The sequence below is a fragment of the Miscanthus floridulus genome, chromosome 3 (assembly GCF_019320115.1).
Source record: "Miscanthus floridulus cultivar M001 chromosome 3, ASM1932011v1, whole genome shotgun sequence".
NCBI classification, from domain to species: Eukaryota; Viridiplantae; Streptophyta; class Magnoliopsida; order Poales; family Poaceae; genus Miscanthus; species Miscanthus floridulus.
Window position 1 is genome coordinate 45,730,726 of NC_089582.1, and position 20,950 is coordinate 45,751,675.

The 20,950-nt window shown below is 43.9% G+C and overlaps 1 protein-coding gene across 1 annotated transcript; it reads right to left on the reverse strand.

Annotated features, from left to right (window-relative positions):
* Positions 1 to 2,411: 2,411 nt before the first annotated feature.
* On the reverse strand, positions 2,412 to 3,448 carry LOC136543656 (disease resistance protein RGA2-like). Its single transcript, XM_066536042.1, has 2 exons — positions 3,110 to 3,448; positions 2,412 to 3,011 (listed from the first exon to the last, which is right to left on the reverse strand). The coding sequence occupies exons 1-2, from the start codon at positions 3,446 to 3,448 to the stop codon at positions 2,412 to 2,414; spliced, it is 939 nt and encodes a 312-aa protein (XP_066392139.1).
* Positions 3,449 to 20,950: the final 17,502 nt, after the last annotated feature.

Sequence of the window (20,950 nt, forward strand, 5' to 3'; positions counted from 1 at the left end):
TTCTTCCACATTAAGGTGCCAATAAGTTTTTAGTAATAATAGCTAGGGGACAAAGCATATATACGAGTCTATCTCAAGAATTTCTTGCCACGTGCAAGTGCCACGGCTTAACGTTTTCAATGTTTTTTGGACTCCACTCGTTGCTTGATGTTGTGAAATTTGGTTCAAGATCTTCTCTTTAGTTTTATTCCTTTCTGCGGTGGGGTGGAGAGGGTGCATATCAGACGCATCAAACAACAGACGAGGGGTTAATTGTTTGGAGAAGAAAAAAGATCTATACATCTCTGTATATACGATATATTACATACAAACACAATGATCCTAATCTACGGAGACAGGAATGGAACCAAATGGATCGGAGGATTGATCCCACAAGATCTGCTTCTAGTCTAGTTCCAGAAAACGTTGAAGCAGCCGACAACGCGGAAGGAATTGGTCCGATCCCGCCCCGCGTGCTCGACAACGTGGAAGGACTCCTAGGTGAGATGATGGGATGGGGGCAGCGAACCGAGCGTACCTCGAAGGAGCCGGGCCGCGGTGAGCGCCGCCGCCACCGCCTGGTGGTCCTACTCCTCGCCTGCCTACACGCACACGTCGCCGACTGAGATGGGATGCGCGGATGCGGCACACTGAGACCACGAGAGCAGGCTGGGCCGTTTCGATTCCACAGAAGATTGAGGGGGCGAACAAGGCCTAGCTTGGTTTGACAAACGAGGCTTTCTAAGGCCTAGGCGATGGTCTTTTTTCTACCCATTCCGTTCCAGATTATATTTTCACCTTTTCTTATTAGCAACTGATCAGATTTTATTATGCACTTAGATTCTTAGAATATGTTACGTGGAACATGGAAATATTAGCAACTGATCAGAACGCATTAACAAGCTTCCAAGTATCAATAGATGTTCTTTTCACTAGAGATAGAGATAATCAAGTTAAAGAAAGAGAAGGATCACTTCTAGAGAGAAGACCTTTCATCCATGGACAAAGAATATTTAATCCAGGTTTAAAAATTGCATCCGGGACTAAATAGAGGACTGAGACCTTTAGTCTCGGTTTGTAATACAAATGGAGACTAATTTCACCCTTTAATCCCAGTTGTAACCGTCACCAAGGTATGTCAGTGCGGGAGGCTTTAGTCCCGGTTTGAGACACAAACCCGAATTAAAATTGTGGCTTTTAGTCCCGGTTTGAGACACGAACTCAAACTAAAGGTACCTTAACCCAGACTAAAGGTATCTTAGTCCCGGTTTGTGTCTCAAATCTTGACTAAAGATGCCTCCAAATTTAATTTAAAAGAAATGGATATCTTACCTAAATTGTATGTGTGGTTGAGTTAAGAAGGTAACGTGTGCAAGCTCTGAGGCGAGAGGTTTGGAGTTCGAATCTCCACACCCACATCTTTTTTTACCCAATAAACACTAAAAAAATAATCAAGACCTTTATTTTGATAGGAATAATCAAGACCTTTAGTCTGACTAAAGGGGATGGGAACCAGACCAAAGACCGTTTCGCTCGTAGTGGATAGCCAACATTCAGAGCACATCGGAGTTTCCATCTGAACCAACCGTTGTCATATCAAGAAAGGCTTAACCCAACCATGAAAACCCATTGAATAATCATGAAAAAGACTAAACCGTTGGCACGATCGACATATCAGTTTTACATTTGCACAACTTTATCCATAAGTCATTTTTTCTCCCATCATGCTAAACATTGTCTAGGTGTTCACACCATAAGACTCTTACAAAGCCTCTTCAAGCCTGATTTACTCATACCACTAAGGTTTCTTCCTCGTACATAAGTCGAAGACCCTTGGGAAACCCTCTTGAGCCACTTAAGTCATCTCGATGTAGTATAGCTCAGAGGAAACTAATTAATTAACCAGGGCCATAGCCTATGTGGGTCTCATGGTTACCTGCTAAACCAGGTACTAATTACTTCCTAAACTCGTAGCCTAGTTTGTAGTCCCTTGTGATTTAGTCTATGACAATTATTTAGTATCAAAGTTGGGTACAATCGTCTTCAAAATTTGCAAGATGTGGGGGCATCATTCAGAGGTCGTGGTGTATGATGTGCTTGCTCTTGCTCACAACATGGTGATTGCCATAGTTTTCTTGAGGGCCTTGTTTTATGAAGGTGTTGAGCATGTAGAAGCCTTTCTACATCGAAAAATTAGGCGGTTCGAGACTTCAAGAGAAAACGGAATGACCAAGATGCGAATCTGGGATCAAGCACCACTTAATTTTACTACCTGTTGTACCTCTCAGAGATGCTAGAGTATACACTTGTACAGATAATTGAACATATATCTAAGATTACAATAATAATAAGCAAAGACGACTTGAGGATCATGAGCTCAGCTGCCAATCTCTCAGCTAATATCATTTTTCCCGGTGAGCGATGACCATACACTATGGCCTCCTCTGTATCTCGCAGCTGAACGCATAGGTATGATAAGGTGGTATGGAGGATGTCCAACCAAGAACATCAAATCTTCCTTTAGGCCTGGCACCTCCAAAGATGATATCTTGCAGTGATATTTTTGGAACTTCTCCCTGTACAGACACTATTTGATAGTCCTCATGATAAACAAGCTTTTCATATATTTTGGGGGCGAATTCTTGTTTGGGCACCTCTGCAGTTGGACCTCTGTGCCTTGCATCATTCATATTCATGAAGAGCTGCTGCTTCTTAATTATTTCTCTTAGGACTGCCAGTGTCAACCTCCAGAAACGAGCATTGAAATTTGATCTCAACAGTCCACCAAAGGCATCAACAACTGCGAGACACCTATTCGTCTCCGCTACCATGTCCAGGGCTATTGACACCATTTCCGGGTGCTCTGACGCATCTATGCTACCAAATGTGCGCACCTTAAAGAAATACCAATAAGCCTCTTGGGTCAAATAATCTAACCTAAGAGGCTCTGTGGTTCCAAGACTAGCAATAATCTTGTCGGAATGTCTTGTAACTATGATTTTGCTCACGCACGGAGTGCGAGTGTGCGACTCCTGCACATGGAGCAAAACCTTCCAAACAGATCCACCATGATAGAACCATCTAGACCCTGTGAATTCCTGTCTCCATCGAGTTCAACGATGACCAAAACCTTGCTGCCTTCGTGATCATCATCATCTGATGAGGCATGGCGTTGCTGATTCCGTATTACACGGCCGCTTCTAAGACTCGAAGCTATGGTCTCCTCATCCCTGAGATCACCAAGAGTTAAGGATACTATTTGTGAGAAGTGCTCCCGTACCCTTTCGTCATTGCAGGCGTGCTCCACCAGGGTGGTCTTCCCGGCTTTTCTGGGGCCAACAATTGGCAGTATACCTAGCTTCTGATGAGTGCCATCGTTGTCGCCGCATTCTTCTTCTGCTTGTAGTAGGAAGGCGACGACACGCTCCATCTCAATTTGGCGGCCGAACATGCACTTGTCCAAGACCATGTGCACGCTATATGGCTGGCGGGACAAGACAGGAGGACATGCAACCAAGAACACAACGAACTCATCATTCACGTCAGCGACGGTGGTTTCCAGGCGGGCAACGACTTGCTTCAGCCGCCGCCGTTCCTCTCCCCGACGAGGACGACTGCTGCTGGTACTGGTACTCCGGATCATCAAGTGGATGCGCTTGGCCGTACTGGATTGAGAATTGCTGGCAAAAGAACGGCTCACCGCACCGCCGTCGTGGTCCTTGTGCTATGGCCACGTCGGTGCCTGCTGGCTGTGTCCAGCGCGTGGTGGCCTCGGTACATATCTTCCCTCAGCGCGTCGAGCTGCCGCAGCATGGCATGGTTCGTGACGCGCCGCTGCTCTGCCTCCTCCACGATGATGTGAAGACGCAGCAGTAGCCGATGCAGCCTGTCCACATCGTCGTCACCGCTGCCGGTGTGCGAAGCCGTCCGGTTCAAGTACCTGTCCATCAGGAAAGAGATGGATCTACCGGCAAACAGGCACTACCGGAGACGGCTTCTTTGTCGAGTGTCCCAGACTTTGTCGAGTGCATTTTATCGGACACTCAGCAAAGAGGTGGTTTGCCGAGTGCCGAGCACTCGGCAAACAATAACACTCGGCAAATTGGTGGTTTGCCTAGTGTCAGGACGGCTCGGCACTCGGGCAACAAGAACACTCGCCAAAGGGCAGCCTCCGTTAACGGCCGGCAAGCGCCGTTAATCATTTGCCAAGTGTCATATCCAGACACTCAGCAAAGCGGTTCCTTTGTCGAGTGTCATTTTTTTTTGACACTCAGCAAACTATTTTTTCACTTTTGATCTCCAAACTTTTTTCTGCAATCCTCGTATAATACCTGATACTTCATGTTTCAATGTGGCATATTTCTCGGACTTTTTCTATATTTCTTTAATTTATTTCATTTAATTGAATTTTTTTGGATAATTCAAATTATAACTGCTAGTCATTCGAATAATGAAAAAAATAAATGGAAAAATGATATTCATGTTATTTAGTACAATGTGAGGCTGTATCCAGGAACAGACCACCAATTTTGAACATCTTGTTCACGAAACATGACCACGAACTTACAGTCGAGTTGTTTTTAAATTCTATAAAAAAACAAACGAGGTCCGAAAATCATGAAACTTGTCAAGATGTCATGATATCATATGTGGAGGCTGTGATAACAAATTGAGAAGGTTTCGCACAAGTTGTCACGTACGATGCTTGCAAACCGAAGAATCTCCGAAGAAGTTTCATGATTTCGTGAAGAGGCCAACGAGGTGGTAAGCATCATACGTGAGAAACTTGCGTGAAACCTCCTCAATTTTTTATCACAGCCTCCACATATGATATCTTGACGTCTTAACAAGTTTCATGATTTTCGGACTTTGTTTGCTTTTTATAGAATTTAAAAATAACTCGACCACAAGTTCGTGGTCATGTTTCATGAACAAGATGTTCGAAATTGGTGGTCTGTTTCTTGATACGACCTCACATTATACTAAATAACATGAATATCATTTTTTCATTCATTTTTTTTCATTATTTGAATGACTAGCAATTATAATTTCAATTATCCAAGAAAATTCAATTAAATAAAATAAATTAAAGGAATATAGAAAAAGTCCATGAAATGTGCCACATTGGAACATGGAGTATCAGGTATTGTATGAGGACTACAGAAAAACTTTGGAGGTCAAAAGTGAGAAAAAAAAATGGTTTGCCGAGTGTCAAAAATGACACTCGGCAAAGGAGCCTCTTTGCCGAGTGTCAGGACGGCTGGCACTCGGCAAAGATTTTTAAATTTTTTTAAAAAAAACCCCTCTTTCTCAAGTGCCAACCGGGTTGGTACTCGACAAAGAATTTTTAAAAATTAAAAAAACTTTGCCAAGTGCTAGATTGGGGGCACTCGGCAAAGAATTTTTTTAAAAAAAAAACCTCTTTGCTAGGTGCCAGGCCAGGTGACACTCGCCAAAGAATTAAAAAAATTAAAAATAACCTCTGTCGAGTGCTAGATCGGGGGACTCGGCAAAGGAGAGATTTAACCCCGCCGACTGGGCCGGCCCACACACACCGCACACACGCACACACGCATGAGCCAGCACCACCGCCGCCCACGTGCGCGCCCGCGCCAGCGCCGCCCCCCGTGCCTCACCGCCGGAGGTGGAGGAGAAAGAGAGGAGGAGGAGAGGAGGAGAGGAGGAAGAAGGAGGAAGAGAAGGAGGCCGCCGAAGCAACGGCGCCTTTGCCCTCGCGCGCTCCTACAGCGGCGCCGCAGCAACGCCGCCGGGGTGCGGCGTGGCCCCGCAGCAGCGGCGACCCACATCCGGCCATCTCGGTCGCCATTCTGCAGTGGTAAGCCCCTATGCCGTCTCCGCCTGATGGATGTGGATGCATGAATAGATTAAGATGTCCTTGTTATGGTGCCTTCGTGGACGCTGGTTATGGTGCATAGTTGCAAATCTGAGGTTTAGCATAGATGGATTGTGGATGCATGGATTGATGTTTGTCATAAATTAATATAGCTTATGGAATATATTTGTAATAGGATACAGATACTGAATTTGTAATCCCTGATCCTTGCTTATCCTGATTACGTTGCTAGGTGTTCCTTACATAATCTTGTGCATGTCGGCCATTGTGCCATTCATATATGTGCATATCGGTCATCGTGCCGTTGGTTTTCTTGCAGGTTTTGGAAACCTCACCATGCAGGGGAGGTGCTGCCAAAATTTTGTATTGACAGTTTTAGGTTTCTTTTTTTGTAGAGAAGAGCCCGTCAGAGCGGAGCCGGAATACCTCGGTGACACCGATCGCCTTCCTCGCCGCTACGGGTCTGTCTGCACTGTGTCACCTCGCCACTGCACCGACCCACCATGGCCCCGCTAGCCTGACTTCACCGCCACCCTAGGTATAACCCCTCTTTACGTATCATGGCCGTAGATCATGTAACCTAGTTAGGCGTCTCCCGTTCTAAAGAGATACGGTGGCCGCCGTATCTGTTTTGAATTGTCCACGTTTTTTGGACAGCCTGCGGATGCGTAGGTGGGGTTAGTTTCTATAGTCTGCTCTGATCCAAGATAGTGTTTTGGCATCATCTCCCTTTTGTTCTCTGGATACACACTCTCCCTAGCAGGATGTGTATTTGGAGAACAGCGGAGAGGTGCTGCCAAAATTCTGTCTCGGATAGGAGTAGAGCATGGAAACTAACCTCATCTATGGATCCTCGCGTGGGATTAGGACCTATCCTCACCTATTAGATAGTAGGAACGTCGTGTAGATGCAATTGATGTTTATATTACTCGTCGCTATATATGTTAGAGGATGGAGGACCGTGAGTGGATGTACATGGGCCGCGCATGTTAGGGTCAGGTCACCAATGAATGGATCGACAAGACTGATGCTTTCTTGGAATGGGCATTTGGCGTGGCTGCTAAATGAGCGAGTAAAATTTGTTGTCCCTGCAGCAAATATGCAAACAAGAAAAGACAAACGAAGAAGGTCATGGGGAAATATCTTTGGAAGAATGGATTTACGGCAGACTATACCCGATGGGTCTACCATGGTGAAGTCGATCGTATGAGAGAGGAGGTGGTGAGACCACACGTCGAGGATTATGATGTTGATGCCGGTGTAGCAGACATGTTAAATGACTATCATGAGGCACAGTTCGCTGAAGGACGTACGGAGGAGGAGCCAGAGGCAACCGCAAAGGCGTTCTACGACATATTTGCCGTGGCACAGAAACTCCTTCACGGCCAGACAAAGGTTTCTCAACTAGATGCCATTAGACGTATAATGGCGTTAAAGTCCCAGTATAGCCTGAGTCGAGACGCCTTCGATGGTATGTTGACAGTTATTGGCAGCCTGCTTCTGAAGGGTCACCTTCTGCCAAAGAGCATACACGAGTCACAGAAACTCCTTCGTGCACTTAAGATGCCATATGAGCAGATACATGCTTGCCCGAAGGGGTGCGTCCTATTTAGGAAAGAATACATGGAAGCAAAGTACTGTCCAAAGTGTAAATCCTCTAGGTTCCTGGAGATAGATTCTGGTGATGGACAGAAGAGGCAGCTTGATATTCCCATGACAATCCTACGGCACCTTCCGTTCATACCGAGGATCCAACGGCTATACATGACCGAGGAATCTGTGAAATAGATGACATGGCACAACAATGGCAAACGATACAATCCTGATAGGATGGTACATGCATCCGATGGTGAAGCATGGACCCACTTTGATGGCATTCATCATGAGAAAGTTAAAGAGGCACGTAATGTACGTGTTGCGCTGGCAACAGATGGGTTCAATCCTTATGAAATGATGGCTGGCCCATACACATGTTGGCCCGTTTTCATTATCCCCCTCAATCTCCCCACCGACGTATGCTTTCAACGACAGAACATATTCTTATCGTTGATAATTCCTAGACACCCTGGGAATAATATGGGTGTGTTCATAGAGCCTGTGATTGATGAATTGGTCTGTGCTTGGGAGGAAGGGGTATGGACATACAACCAAGCTACAAAGAAAAACTTCAAAATGCATGTTTGGTACCACTACTCCCTGCATGACTTCCTGGCATATGGGATATTCTGCACCTAGTGTGTTCACGGGAAGTTCCCATGCCCAGTATGCAAGGAAGGTCTGAGGTTCATTTGGTTGCAGAAGGGTGGTAAGTATTCATCGTTCGACAAACATCGGCAATTCCTCCCTCTTGACCATGCATTCAGACGAGACATCAAGAACTTTACGAAAGGTGTCGCAGTGATAGACCCTGCACCACCGATAATGACTGGTGCTACGGTTTGTGAACAGATAGATGGTCTCGTGGTTAATCCAAAAGGTGGTTTTGTGGGATATGGAGAGCAACATATGTGGACTCATAAGTCGGGCTTGACTCGGCTCCCCTATTTTGATGACCTTCTCCTTCCACACAACATTGATGTAATGCACACTAAAAAGAATATCGCCGAGGCACTTTGGGCAACAATCATGGACATTCCTGACAAGTCAAAGGATAATGTTAAGGCTAGAGTGGATCTGGCAATGTTATGCGATAGACCAAACCAACATATGAAGTCTCCTAGTCGCGGCAAGACATGGAGAAGGCCTAAGGCTGATTTTGTCTTGAGCAAGCTCCAAAGGAGGAAAGTACTAGAATGGATCCAGACGTTAATGTTCTCTGATGGGTATGCAGCTAATCTAAGGAGGGGAGTGAACTTATCTACTATGCGAGTCTTAGGGATGAAGAGTCATGACTACCACATATGGATTGAGCGGCTTCTTTCGACGATGGTTCGAGGCTATGTCCCTGAGCATGTTTGGCTAGTGCTGGCAGAGTTGAGCTATTTTTTCGCCAGCTTTGTGCCAAGGAGTTATCTCGAACCGTGATTGCTGACTTGGAAAGAATGGCACCTGTATTGCTCCATAAGTTGAAGAAGATCTTTCCACCCGGCTTCTTTAATCCAATGCAGCACTTGATTTTTCACCTTCCATATGAGGCACGAATGGGGGGGCCGTGTAGGGCCATTGGTGCTATCCAATTGAGAGATGTCTAAAGGTTCTTTGAAAGAAATATAGAAATAAATGCAAAATCGAGGCTTCCATTACATAGCAATACATTCTGGAGGAGGTGGCGAACTTCACAACAACATACTATGGTGACAACCTCCCTAGCATGCATAATCCACCCCCTCGTTACAATGCTGGCGAAAATGAATCGAACCTCAGCCTTTTTTGAGGGCAACTCGGAAGCGCAAGTGCATCGACCTCCAAGACCTTGAATCATGAAGAGTGGCGCCATATCATGCTATATGTGTTGACCAACCTTGATGAAGTGGCGCCGTACATGCAGTAAGTTCTCAACGAACTTGTTAAATACGCCATCACTATTCTGCATCCAACCCCTTGTTTCTCGTTGGTATAGGGAATTTCTTCATGAATTCTGGCGTCAATCAAGGGATCCTATCACGCAGCAGTTAGATACCCTTCTTGTTGTTTTTCTCGTAGTCGACATCACATGGTGGCCAGCCTTGCTCCATCTTCAAGGCATTTGCTATGGCCCACAAGGGCAAGGCGACGTCCGACGTCGACTACAACCCGGAGGATGGGCCCGAGGCGTACAGCAATGCGACCGTCCACAACCGCCTCAGTGAGTACACATCAATGGCAAGGGGGGTCCATGGGCCACAGTACGATCCAAGCACCGAGGACCTTGATGGAGAAGTCATCATGAGGGTGGGAGGAGGCAAGAAGCATGGGCGGTACTAGATTGGCGACGGCGCAATCGACTTGGCCGCTACTCCCAATCTCTCCTAGATTCGAGCAAGCAGCACAAGCAGGAGCTCGGCCATACGACCTCGGCAAGACACTTCACACCACCGGGTGGAGGCACTCGAGGTTATTCCTAGTTTATTCATCGTTCATTGGTTTTTTCATACCTTTCCTTTGCATTATTGTAACATTGGGGTGAATATATTGTAGGCCCAGCTAGAACAAGAGAGGAGGATATGGGAGCAGATGCAGGCGAAGATAGAGAGGGTGGAGGCTGAGCGGGAGGCCGAGCAGCGGAGTATGGCGGAGATTCTTCAGTGCATGCAAAGTCTTGGCGCCGCTACGGGTGTAGTTCCGCCACCTTCGCTATTCGCTCCACCTCCTCATTATTCTACTCCTGTGAGTATAAATGTTTTAGTTTGTATGTTCATGTTAAAGGTCAAACCTAGTGGAGTATGAAAGTTTTATTCATGTATGGTATATATTTATCTTATCTCACACATGCAATCTCTTCTTCTTTGTGCAAAATCAATCGGCGGCATCGGACGATCCTCATGCTTCAGCGAATCCTTCACTAGCGAATCCTTCATCAAATCAGTGATGATACTTGTGGTTGTTAATGGTACTTCTATTTATAATTGTGGTTGAAGATGATGGAGCACTTGGATTACTTGTGAACTTATTTGTGATATATTGTGAGACATGTGACGTTTGTGATATATATGTGACGTTTGTGACATATATGTGGTGTTGGTGATATATATGTGTTGTTGATGATATATATGTGATGTTGGTGATGTTTGTTATATATATCTTCTGTTTGTTTGGATGGAATATAAAAAACAAATAAAAAAGACTGTTTTCAGTCACTTTGCCGAGTGCAATGGCCATGACACTCGGTAAAGTGACTACCTGAAAACTACCTGAGAATATGCTTTGCCGAGTGCAATGGCCATTGCACTCGGCAAACATCACAGATTTGTCGAGTGCCACAGGCCAGGCACTCGGCAAAGGTCGCCTGTTTGCCGAGTGTCTTGTCGGCGGCACTCGGCACAGTGGCCACCTTTGCCGAGTGTCTAAGTCAACGGCGCTCAGCAAAGCGGGTACCTTTACCGAATGCTTAACCTTGACACTCAGCAAAGCCGCCGTCACGGTGATGCTCGCCGTCATGGTCACTTTTCTTTGCCAAGTGTCAGATTGGCACTCGGCAAAGCCTTTGCCGAGTGCCCGATAAAGTGCACTCGGCAAAGAGGTCTTTGTCGATAAACTGTTCACCGAGCGCCTTTTACCGAGTGTAACACTCGGCAAAGGCTTTGCCAAGTATATATCAGCTCAGGCACTCGATAAATAAGCCGCCTCCGGTAGTGAGGTCACCAATGATCGCAGTAACAACTACCTCCATGTTCGACTGGGGTGTCAGGATGGCTGTAGGAGAACGAAAGAGGACAGCTAATAGTGCTAAGCTGCTAGTTATGTTGCTGGCAAATTCACGCAGAATAATCAAGACTGCAATGGTCCAACTAAGCTGCCGTTGCGGACACGCTCGTCGCCGCGTGTTGCCTCCCAAGGACGCTGCCGTTTCTAACGCGTGTGGCACAGGCAAGGACTCATCTTTCTTCTTATGATACTATGTCCGCATTCCGCGTCGTTGTTTGATTGGCAGGCTTTTGCCACGCGAAATTTCAGAGGATTTGCCCACTTACCGAACAGCTATCGCCCATTCCATACTGTCTCCAAGACTTTACAAAATTGTCACTCTACTAGCAATATTTTAATACTCTCTCCGTCCTAATAAAATATAAGTGACCCAAGATTGAAACTTTATATCAAAATGTAAGGTATTCTAGGTCCTTGACCCCCTCTATATATCCTGTGTTTTTTTGGTAGGAAATACTAAAGTCATTTTGAACTTATTATGTCATCTAAAAACACAGCTAGTAAATAAGGAAAGTAACAAATTAACTACTCTCTCAATCCTAATTAGTGAGGGGGCAAGATGATCATTTGCCAAACTCTTTATTTTGCTTAAAAATCGCTTAGATCCCTTATATTTCAGGACAGTGGGAGCATATCAAATCATCTAGTTTTTCTTTATTAACTAAAGTAAGTGTTCAAATCACCTAGCTTTTAGGTACCCTCTCAAAGACTTTGCAGAATTGACACTCTACCAACACAATTTAGTACCAATTCATTCGATTTTGTACTAAAATACGAAATCACTCGTCTTTTAGACTAAGGATGTATTTGGTTCATCTTACGAAAAATGCTACTAAACAACAAAACTTTCCGGCTTGTTAGAGATTAGAGAAGGCACAGGCCCAATCATTTCTCGCAACCCTTTTCAGCCACCTCAAGGTGCCGCCGCCGGCCCTGCCGCCGCCTCTCGTGTTCACGCCATCCCTCGGCTTTGGCCTCTCGCGGTCGCATCTCCGCATCCGTCAAGGTCAAAACGTCTAGCTTCTTGTTTTTTTTCTTTGCCAAATTTCGTCAGTATATTTTTTTTAAAGCAAAATTTTCCTCTATCAAGGTTAGTTACTTTTGAACAAACTCTTAAGTTTAGTTATCACTGAAAGGGAAGTATCACAACGGTCGGCGGCCTGCATAACATGCAGGGAATTACTGGTAGACGACTAGTAGAGTACTAGAAACAACAGTAATTGAAGGGGTTTCTTTGGCTTTGTAAGATGCAGCGATTATTCAAGTGTTGTGTGTATAAGCGTTTCATTTGGTTCGTCTGATTGTCAACCAGAGAAGAGATAGGGTGCTGCAGGTTAGGGATTGGAGATGGGGGTGTCGGCCACTGCTGTAGGGAGGGCGCATTGCAGGGAATTTGCTGCTGGGGAAGAGGAGGAGCAGGAAAGGTGCACCACGTTCTGCCGGAAGAAGAGAAAGGGATGCTGCCGCTGGTGCTTCAGCAGGATGAAGGGAGTGTGGGAAGGAGATGGGGGCTGCTCTGCCTTCTGAAGGAGGAAGGAGAGCAAGGGATGAGGCAACGTTGGCTTCAGAAGCAAGTAAGATGAAGGCTATGGTAGAAGGAAGTAAAGGATAAGGTGTGGTGGGGATATTTTTATTTGGTTTCCAGATTTCTTAGCTACTAAGTCACCCTAATGTGCACAAAAGAAAATGCCCATACAAATATACATTCACTACATATGTGGCACATTTATTTTGTTTCTTTTACTTACTAGTAAACAAACAATTAAGTAAGCAAACTTTCATGTTTATCATCAGATATGCAGGTTTTTATCTTTTGAGACAAACTTTTCTAAGCCCTAAAGATGCTTATGCCAATGACATGCTTAATGATGATTAAATGCAAATGCTTAACACCAGGGTGTTACACGCCAGGGCTGGATCCGACCTCCCTGTGCGCCGGTGAGCTCGAGGGAGAGGGATAGGGATGCGGCACTGTCGCCAGATCCGCCTATGCCGAGGCCGGATCTGGCCTCCCCGTGCGTCGTCCAAGCTCGATGGAGAGGGATGCGCCACCGCCGCCAGACCCACCCACGCTGGGGCCGGATCCGGCCTCCCCGTGCGCCACCATCGCCGGATCCGCCCACACCGAGGCCGGATCTAGCCTCCCTGTGTTCCGGCGAGCTCGATGGAGAGGGATAAGGAGAGGGTTGTGCCACTGTCACCGGAGATCGAGAAGAGAGGGAGGTGCATGCTCCCTGGCTGCGTCAATTGTGGGGAAGAGGGACAGGAGAGGGAGGAGCCACCGCCGGGGCTGACGTTGGGGGAGAGGAAGGGACGAGCGAGGGAGAGGAATGGGGCGTCAGGTGCGGCGTTTCGCCGTCAGAGGGAGAGGGTTGGAGGGAGGAGCTGAGAGAGAAAGAGAGCAAGTAAGAAGAAAACCCTAAGTTGCAATATATATATATATATATATATATATATATATATATATATATATATATATATATATATATATATATATATATATATATATATATATGAAGAGTATATTCGGTAGCCAGCTACAAAATAAGTTATTCTGAAGACACCTCCATTTACGATAATTTTATATACTAATTTACCATAATGTCAATACATATTTACGATGGTTGGGTTACTATAACACATGGGGATATTTATCATAACGCTATAGTAAACCACTTACTAAGGAGTTACTGTAATCTCGTAAATTAATATAGTAATTATCGTAACTCAAAGTGGCTACAGAATATATATATATATATATATATATATATATATATATATATATATATATATATATATATATATATATATATATATATATATATATATATATATATATATAGAGAGAGAGAGAGAGAGAGAGAGAATGTAATGAATTAACTTATCTATTGATTCTTGTCAACAATCTTGCATGTGTATGAATTTAAAGTCAAACTTTGTCGTAGAATCTTGAAGCACATGCATTGTCTCTTACAAGGTAACAAGGAATAAGTCATTTTAGTTTCATCATTGTTTGCTATAGGTGAGGAAATGACAAAATTCCAAACATACTTGTCTCTAACAAGAGGCCAAGGTCCATCAAGCTTTCGGTGCCTCCTGCTAGTGAAAATAAGGAGATTATAGTAGTAGTTGCCTGATAGCTAGTTCATCACAACCGATTCCTAAGAAAAGAGCAACAAACAAGAAGCAAAATAAAGGATAAACTAAAAAATGGAGAAGAAGTTGGACCGCACAAGGAGGTGCAAGAAGAATTGTCCGTCAGAAGCCTGGCCTATATCCTGGAGTGAATTTGGAACAACTCCAACACCGAGGACCCTAGGTCCAACGCCAGTCGGACCAAGCAAGACCACAGTTCGAAGCTTAATAGAGAGCGTCCAGAGAGGTGAAAAGGCCATCGGACTAAGCCAACGTGGCCCGTCAGACCAACGACCATGGTCCGATGACCCCTTCAACAGCAGACCCTAGCACTGACCGGTGGGATCATGCTAGGAATAGTGTGACCATTCCGTCCGACGCGCCCCACACTTTGACTGTCGGACCAACGTCCACGGCCCGATGAGACTTGGAGATCGCTCGGCTAGGGTTAGCCATCGAACTCGGCCAGGCACCGGTCCAACACCTCTGAGTTAGGGTCTGGTGCTCACCAGGAGCACTTCAAGCTCATTTTTCTTCCACCCTTTGCAAATGTGCCAACTCCAATGTGTTCCAACATAGCGTGAGAAAATTATTAAAATAGGACTCCCAAACATGTGCCTTTGCTAAAATAGGACTCGTAACGTTGGCTTTGCTCAAATAGGACTCGAAACGTTGTCACTTTGTTATAATGACATTTTGACACTTTTAATCACATTTGTCATCTCAAATACATGTATTTTGCCTTGAGCTGACTATTTTGCCCTTAGGCCTTTAAAACACGTGTATAGGTGGGCTGCTGGCCGCTGCCTGGGCTGGATGGCCGGCCGCCTGGCCATGGTTTGGCTGGCCATGGCCTGGGCTGGCTGGCTGCCGCCTAGGCATGGCTGGCCGTGGCTTGGGCTTGCTGGCCGCTGCCTGTACAGTGTAGTACGTACTGCATGTACAGTGTAGTACGGAACAAACAAGACTGCCTCGTATACGTACTGCATGCATGCATATATGCATATATATACAAGATTGAAATAGGAAAATGATGATCAAGCAATATATAAAACACATGAATTTAGGACAAACAAGTTCATATCATAAACCATGATTCTAGCAGTTACAAGTTCATCGCATAAGACTATAATTTAGTTTAAAACAAGATCCAAGTCATGAAATAAATCATGAGCAGTTTACATCTCATCACACAACTAAAGTAATTCATCCAATGTGTAGCTTCCTCTTCAGTATCATCTTCTTGGGTGCTGCAGCGGTAGGCATCCTCACGGGACTATTGGTGTCAACTTGTGAAGATGTGCCCTCCCCTAATAACGTCGCAAGCATGCTGCACATAAATTCAATACGACAATTAGATGTTTGGAAAAATTAGTGTATGGTAAATGTGTCAATTTCTATATTTATAATTTTTTACCTTCTCGTGACCCTTCCTGGACTATCACGTAGAATTTCTTCTCTAGTCAGCCTCCGTGGAGTGCTAGGTTCCGCTGGCTGTATTGTAACATTTTTCCTTGGTTGCCTACGCTTTCTAGACAATCGAAGATAACAATCACAAACTTGAGCAATCCAAGTTAATCAGAAAAAAAAATCAACGGCTTCTCACATGCTATAGAGGCAATAATGCAAGCAAAGCAAAGTTCAGAGTTCTTATATGCATATATATGCTAGTGGCCTCATATACGATACTACATGCATGCAAAGGACAAACAAGATTGACTTGGAACAAACAAGGCTGCCTCATATACGTACTTCATGCATGCATATATGCATATATATACAAGATTGAAATACATGTACAGACTAAACAAAGTTGTGGAATGTACAGACTATTTACCTCTTTTTTGCAGTCCCATTGAGCGGGCACTTGGAACTAGCTTGCCTATGACCTTTTTCTCCGCATCTTTTGCAAGTCATAGGTCCTCTGATCATCTTCTTTCCCTTTGCATTTGTTGGAGCAGTATCATTGTCACATCCCTTCTCACCCTCCATCTCATTGGTAAATTTTCCATCTTTGGAACCTTTCTTCTTGTGTCCACCTTCCATCCATCCCTTGATTCTTAGTTTCATCAATCTTCCAGGAGGTAATTTAGCTAGAGGTGCACCAACTAAAAAAGGTAGGTCGACTTCTGGCCATTGTGTTTTATCTGTCATCGGTTCAATCTCTCTTCCATAAGCCGCCCTAAACCTATCCACCAAGTAGTAGTCATGCACGAACTGTTCTAGGTCAATTCCCTAGCACCAATATTTGGTTCAGCTCTAAGTATACTCGCAGCCCATAGAGCTACCCACTTGCAATTTGGAGTTGTAGTTGCCATCCTCATGCTAGACACACATGTATGGTCATTGACTAAGACGGTAACATGCAAGAAAAAATAAATCAATGAGATATATTGTGTACTGTTGCATCATATATAGACACACATATGTACCGTTGCATCATATATAGCACAGAAAAAAAATCAAGGACTTCTCAGTCATATATAGACACACATGAAATAATGCACGTTCACAGCAGCTAGTAAAGTAGACAATCAAGCACAGGAGCATGCACACGTCCGGCCAATCAAGTAGTACTACTGCCTCCTATTGCTAGTTGAATTTGCCACGGCAATACAGCTCCGTAAAACGATCAGAATGCTAGTTTAGAGCATCTCCAACAGGACCCCCTACTTGACCCCCTACTCCAGATTTGGGTAACGGAATCGTGACATGAATAAATTCAAGGATGGCCACTCAAGTAGTACTACTGCTAGTATTAGACTACTTGAAATTTAACAGCTTACAAAATTTACTTACCAAATTGATTACAGCTTACCAAATGAATCGTACAGAGGCATGCAAGCATATATGTATATATAGTACTACATGGCAGTAAAACACTTTCATCCGGGCAATTAAACACAGGCAATGTAGAATTAATGAAATAAGCCGTGTATACCTCCATTGTAGCGCTGCCTTTTAGTTTTCTGCCATTTATCCTCCAAATGCAAGGGCGATCTTCATCACCGAAATTGCAAATAAGCCCTATATACCGTCTTAGTTGACTTCTCTACTCGTAAATGGAACTCCTTGTTGATGGCAAATTGCCAAACTGCCGGCTTGAACTCCTCCATTGTTGGGTACATTGTCCCTACCTCCATTGATGGGTTCTTCTTATCATACATAATGACCATATCACCAGGTACGGCATCACTAGTAGGGATGGCAGCACCATCAATATCTTGCCCAAGCGCAGTATCATTCACTTGTTCATCCATTCGGCAACCAAAGCCTTGTGTAGGTACATTTGTTGACTCATTTGTTGTGCCCTCTTCTGTCAAGCCTAAAAACTCACACATCCAGCTCTCGCTCATAACTTCAATTCGACCTTCATCAGCATGTGTTTCCACAATTTGTAATGTTGCCCAATCAACTTTTCCTATAGTTTCCACATCATTCACTTCGGACCTATAAACAAGCCAAACCTAATTTTATTTCTGTACGGTACTTGTACTGAAAAAATAAAAGATCTAGTGGATGCATTATATACCTTTGCACTTGAAGAACAGGAATGTTGCACTCTCTTGCCGGATGAGGAGCAGTAGGCAGAAGTGACCTTGCTAGGGCTAGAGCATCGATGGAGGCCTCCACTGCTGGCTGCAGGCCATCGGTCACCCTAGCCTGGCAGCTTGGCCATCAGGTGCCGCGGCCAGTGCACTAGCTTGGTCGGGCAGGCCAGCAGGCGCCGCGGCCAGGGCACCGAGCGACGTCGAGGCCAGAGCACCGAGCGACGCCGCGGCTAGGGCACCAGGCGTGGCCTCGGCTAGGGCACCACGCACGGCCAGGGCTTCGGTTGCCTCCAAGTCCATGGCCGGCGGCGTCGGCAGGGAAGGAGAGGCAGCGGGCGGAGGTTCTTCTCCATCCATGGCTGGCGGCGTGGGAGGTGAAGAATGGGCGACGGCTGGCGGTGTTCGTGTACGGAAGAGAAGGAGGAACGACGCGCTCGTGCGCCATACGGAAGGAGGAACGACAGGATGGGGCAATGAATCGACACAGATAGATTAGAATACTAGAAGGGCAATACAGTCAATATGAGAAAATACATGTATTTGAGTTTTGGAATATGATTAAAAGTTGTCAAAATGTCATTATAACAAAGTCACAACGTTTCGAGTCCTATTTTAGCAAAGCCAACGTTAGGAGTCCTATTTTAGCAAAGGCACATGTTTGGGAGTCCTATTTTAGCAGTTTTCTCGTGAGTTAGCATTTTCACAAACATTTTTAAAGCGTTTTCATGTCCTTACTAGGTCTAATGCACATGCATGGAGTCAATCCACCTAGTGGCACTTAGATAACCGATTGAGGTGGCCAACACACAATAGATCAAAAACCAATCTACTCCTTGCCCTAATCTCTTCCAAACCTTATGTTGTTGTTCATCGCTTGATCTGACAACCAAGGATGGTGCCTTAGGCTTGTTGGCTGACCTAGGGCAACCTAGCAACGTCCTTGCCCCGACAGGTTCCTCCCGGTGAGAGCCTCGATGGTTCCTTCGCTAGTTTGCCCATAGTTGAGAGCCTTGACAATCCCAGAAATAAGACATTCTTTGTCATGTAGTCATGAATGGTTATCTTTTGGTGGTTTACTCGCAAACCTCATCGTTCTTCACCATGTAAGTGTGACATCTACTACCCCTGGGAGTTTCTAGGCAAAACCCTAGAAAATTGGCTAGGCTCATTCTTGAACCTGGCTAGACCGGTTTTGGCATAATCATGCCGCTTTCGTCCTTTTGCGACACGTGTGATCTAGCACTTGTGGTGTGTGATCGGTCTTTGCATCAATACTCGCGTGGAGCATCAGTTGGTTGCATCAATAACCATGCACATGCACGTTCACCGGTTTTGGCGGTGATTTTAGATATGTAAAAGTATGATATTTTCACCGTCAACACCCCTCTAAAGTAATTTCTTTTTTCTTAATTTATTTCTTTTAGGCATTACAACACCATGCACAATCTAAAATAAAATAGCCCGTATACGATGTGTGCTGATCATTTTCTTTTTTTCTAATATTCAAGAATCTGTTTATATTTCGAGAACCCAAATGGGCTTAAAAATTGCACAAAGCCGGCGTGCTCTTCTTGAACTGATTAATCACCTAAGGAGTTTAATTATTATGGATCATGTTTTATCTCCTATAAAATAATATTTAAAGATAGCACAATTTGATATTTACTCTAGCATCTTGCAATTTTATTTTATTTTATTTTATTTTATTTCGGTGATAATAAAAAATATTCATCAAACATATGACAATTAGATGACGTCACTCTCACCCATCTAGTTATGGAAAGATGGTTCGACAACATCATCAAAATGATAAAGTCTATTTTATCTCTCTCAATTCCTCGAACTCTAAAACTAAACATCTTACTTCCTTGACTCTCAAAGTCGTTGAAATTTCCTCCCTACCCTAGTTAGAAGCGGTTTTCAAGGTGGTTTCACATTTTTCACTTAGAAAAATATGGTAAATACCTAATATAGTTTAAAACTACAGATAATGTCTCTAAGTTTCTAACAATTCCGAGAAAGATCATAGGGATAGATTGGGACACGCCAAACCCAAATAAAATATTTAGAGCTCGCAAAACTGTCTTCAAAGTTTTACAAAAAATAGATTTTAGCTTTAAGAAAAAGGTAAAATATCAAAAAAAATCCCCAAGACAATATAATTGATGTCTAAACATGTTTTGAAAACTTTTCACAAACGAGAAAAACATTCCATACAATCAGAATTAATACATTCAACACTAATATTTTTGTCTCAGAAAGTTTTTGAATTGCATTTAGACATCAATTAGAATGATTTGGAAATTTTATAAATTTTTGGAGATTATTTGCCACCAATTTGAGTTCCTTCTTGAGATTCCAATGCTTTTTTCAATAAGCCAGTCAGTCGATCTATCTTTGGCCTGATTAGATTATTGGGTTTAAGTTTGAAAAATAAAATGTTAACAAAGCATTTTTCTGATCATAGATATGTTGTTCATTTCTTTGATTGGTAAAATATGAAATAAAAATAGATACATCAATAATTAATGTATTTTTAAAACAGTGTCGTCAAGAGGTGTTCCACGCAAGAGTACATAAGGTTTAGCCAAAACAAAGCTATTGATCTTAACAAAAAAATTGTGTATATGGATGTTCTACAGTTGTGACAAAGGTATGTTAAATTAATTTATTCATTTTCATGTTTGATTACATTTATGTCTTATAAGAATCTCGTATGTTCATGTTATAATTTATTTATGCTAATTATGTTATATGTAAATATATATGAATAGTGCAAAGTAACTTTGTTTACATAATATTAAAGAAGAACCTTAAATACTAATTATGTACATTATTTTGGTAAGAGTTAAATGCACGAGTGGTCTCTGAAATTGTTAAGGGGTGTCACTTAGGTCCATGAACTTTCAAAATGCATTTCTAGGTCACTAAACTTGTTGAGCGATGCACCACAGGTCCATATCAGCCACGTGGATGCATTTCTAGGTCACTAAACTTGTTGAGCGATGCACCACAGGTCCATATCAGCCACGTGGACATTTTATATGACGTGGCATTACCAATGTGATGCTGACTGTATTTGGCACTT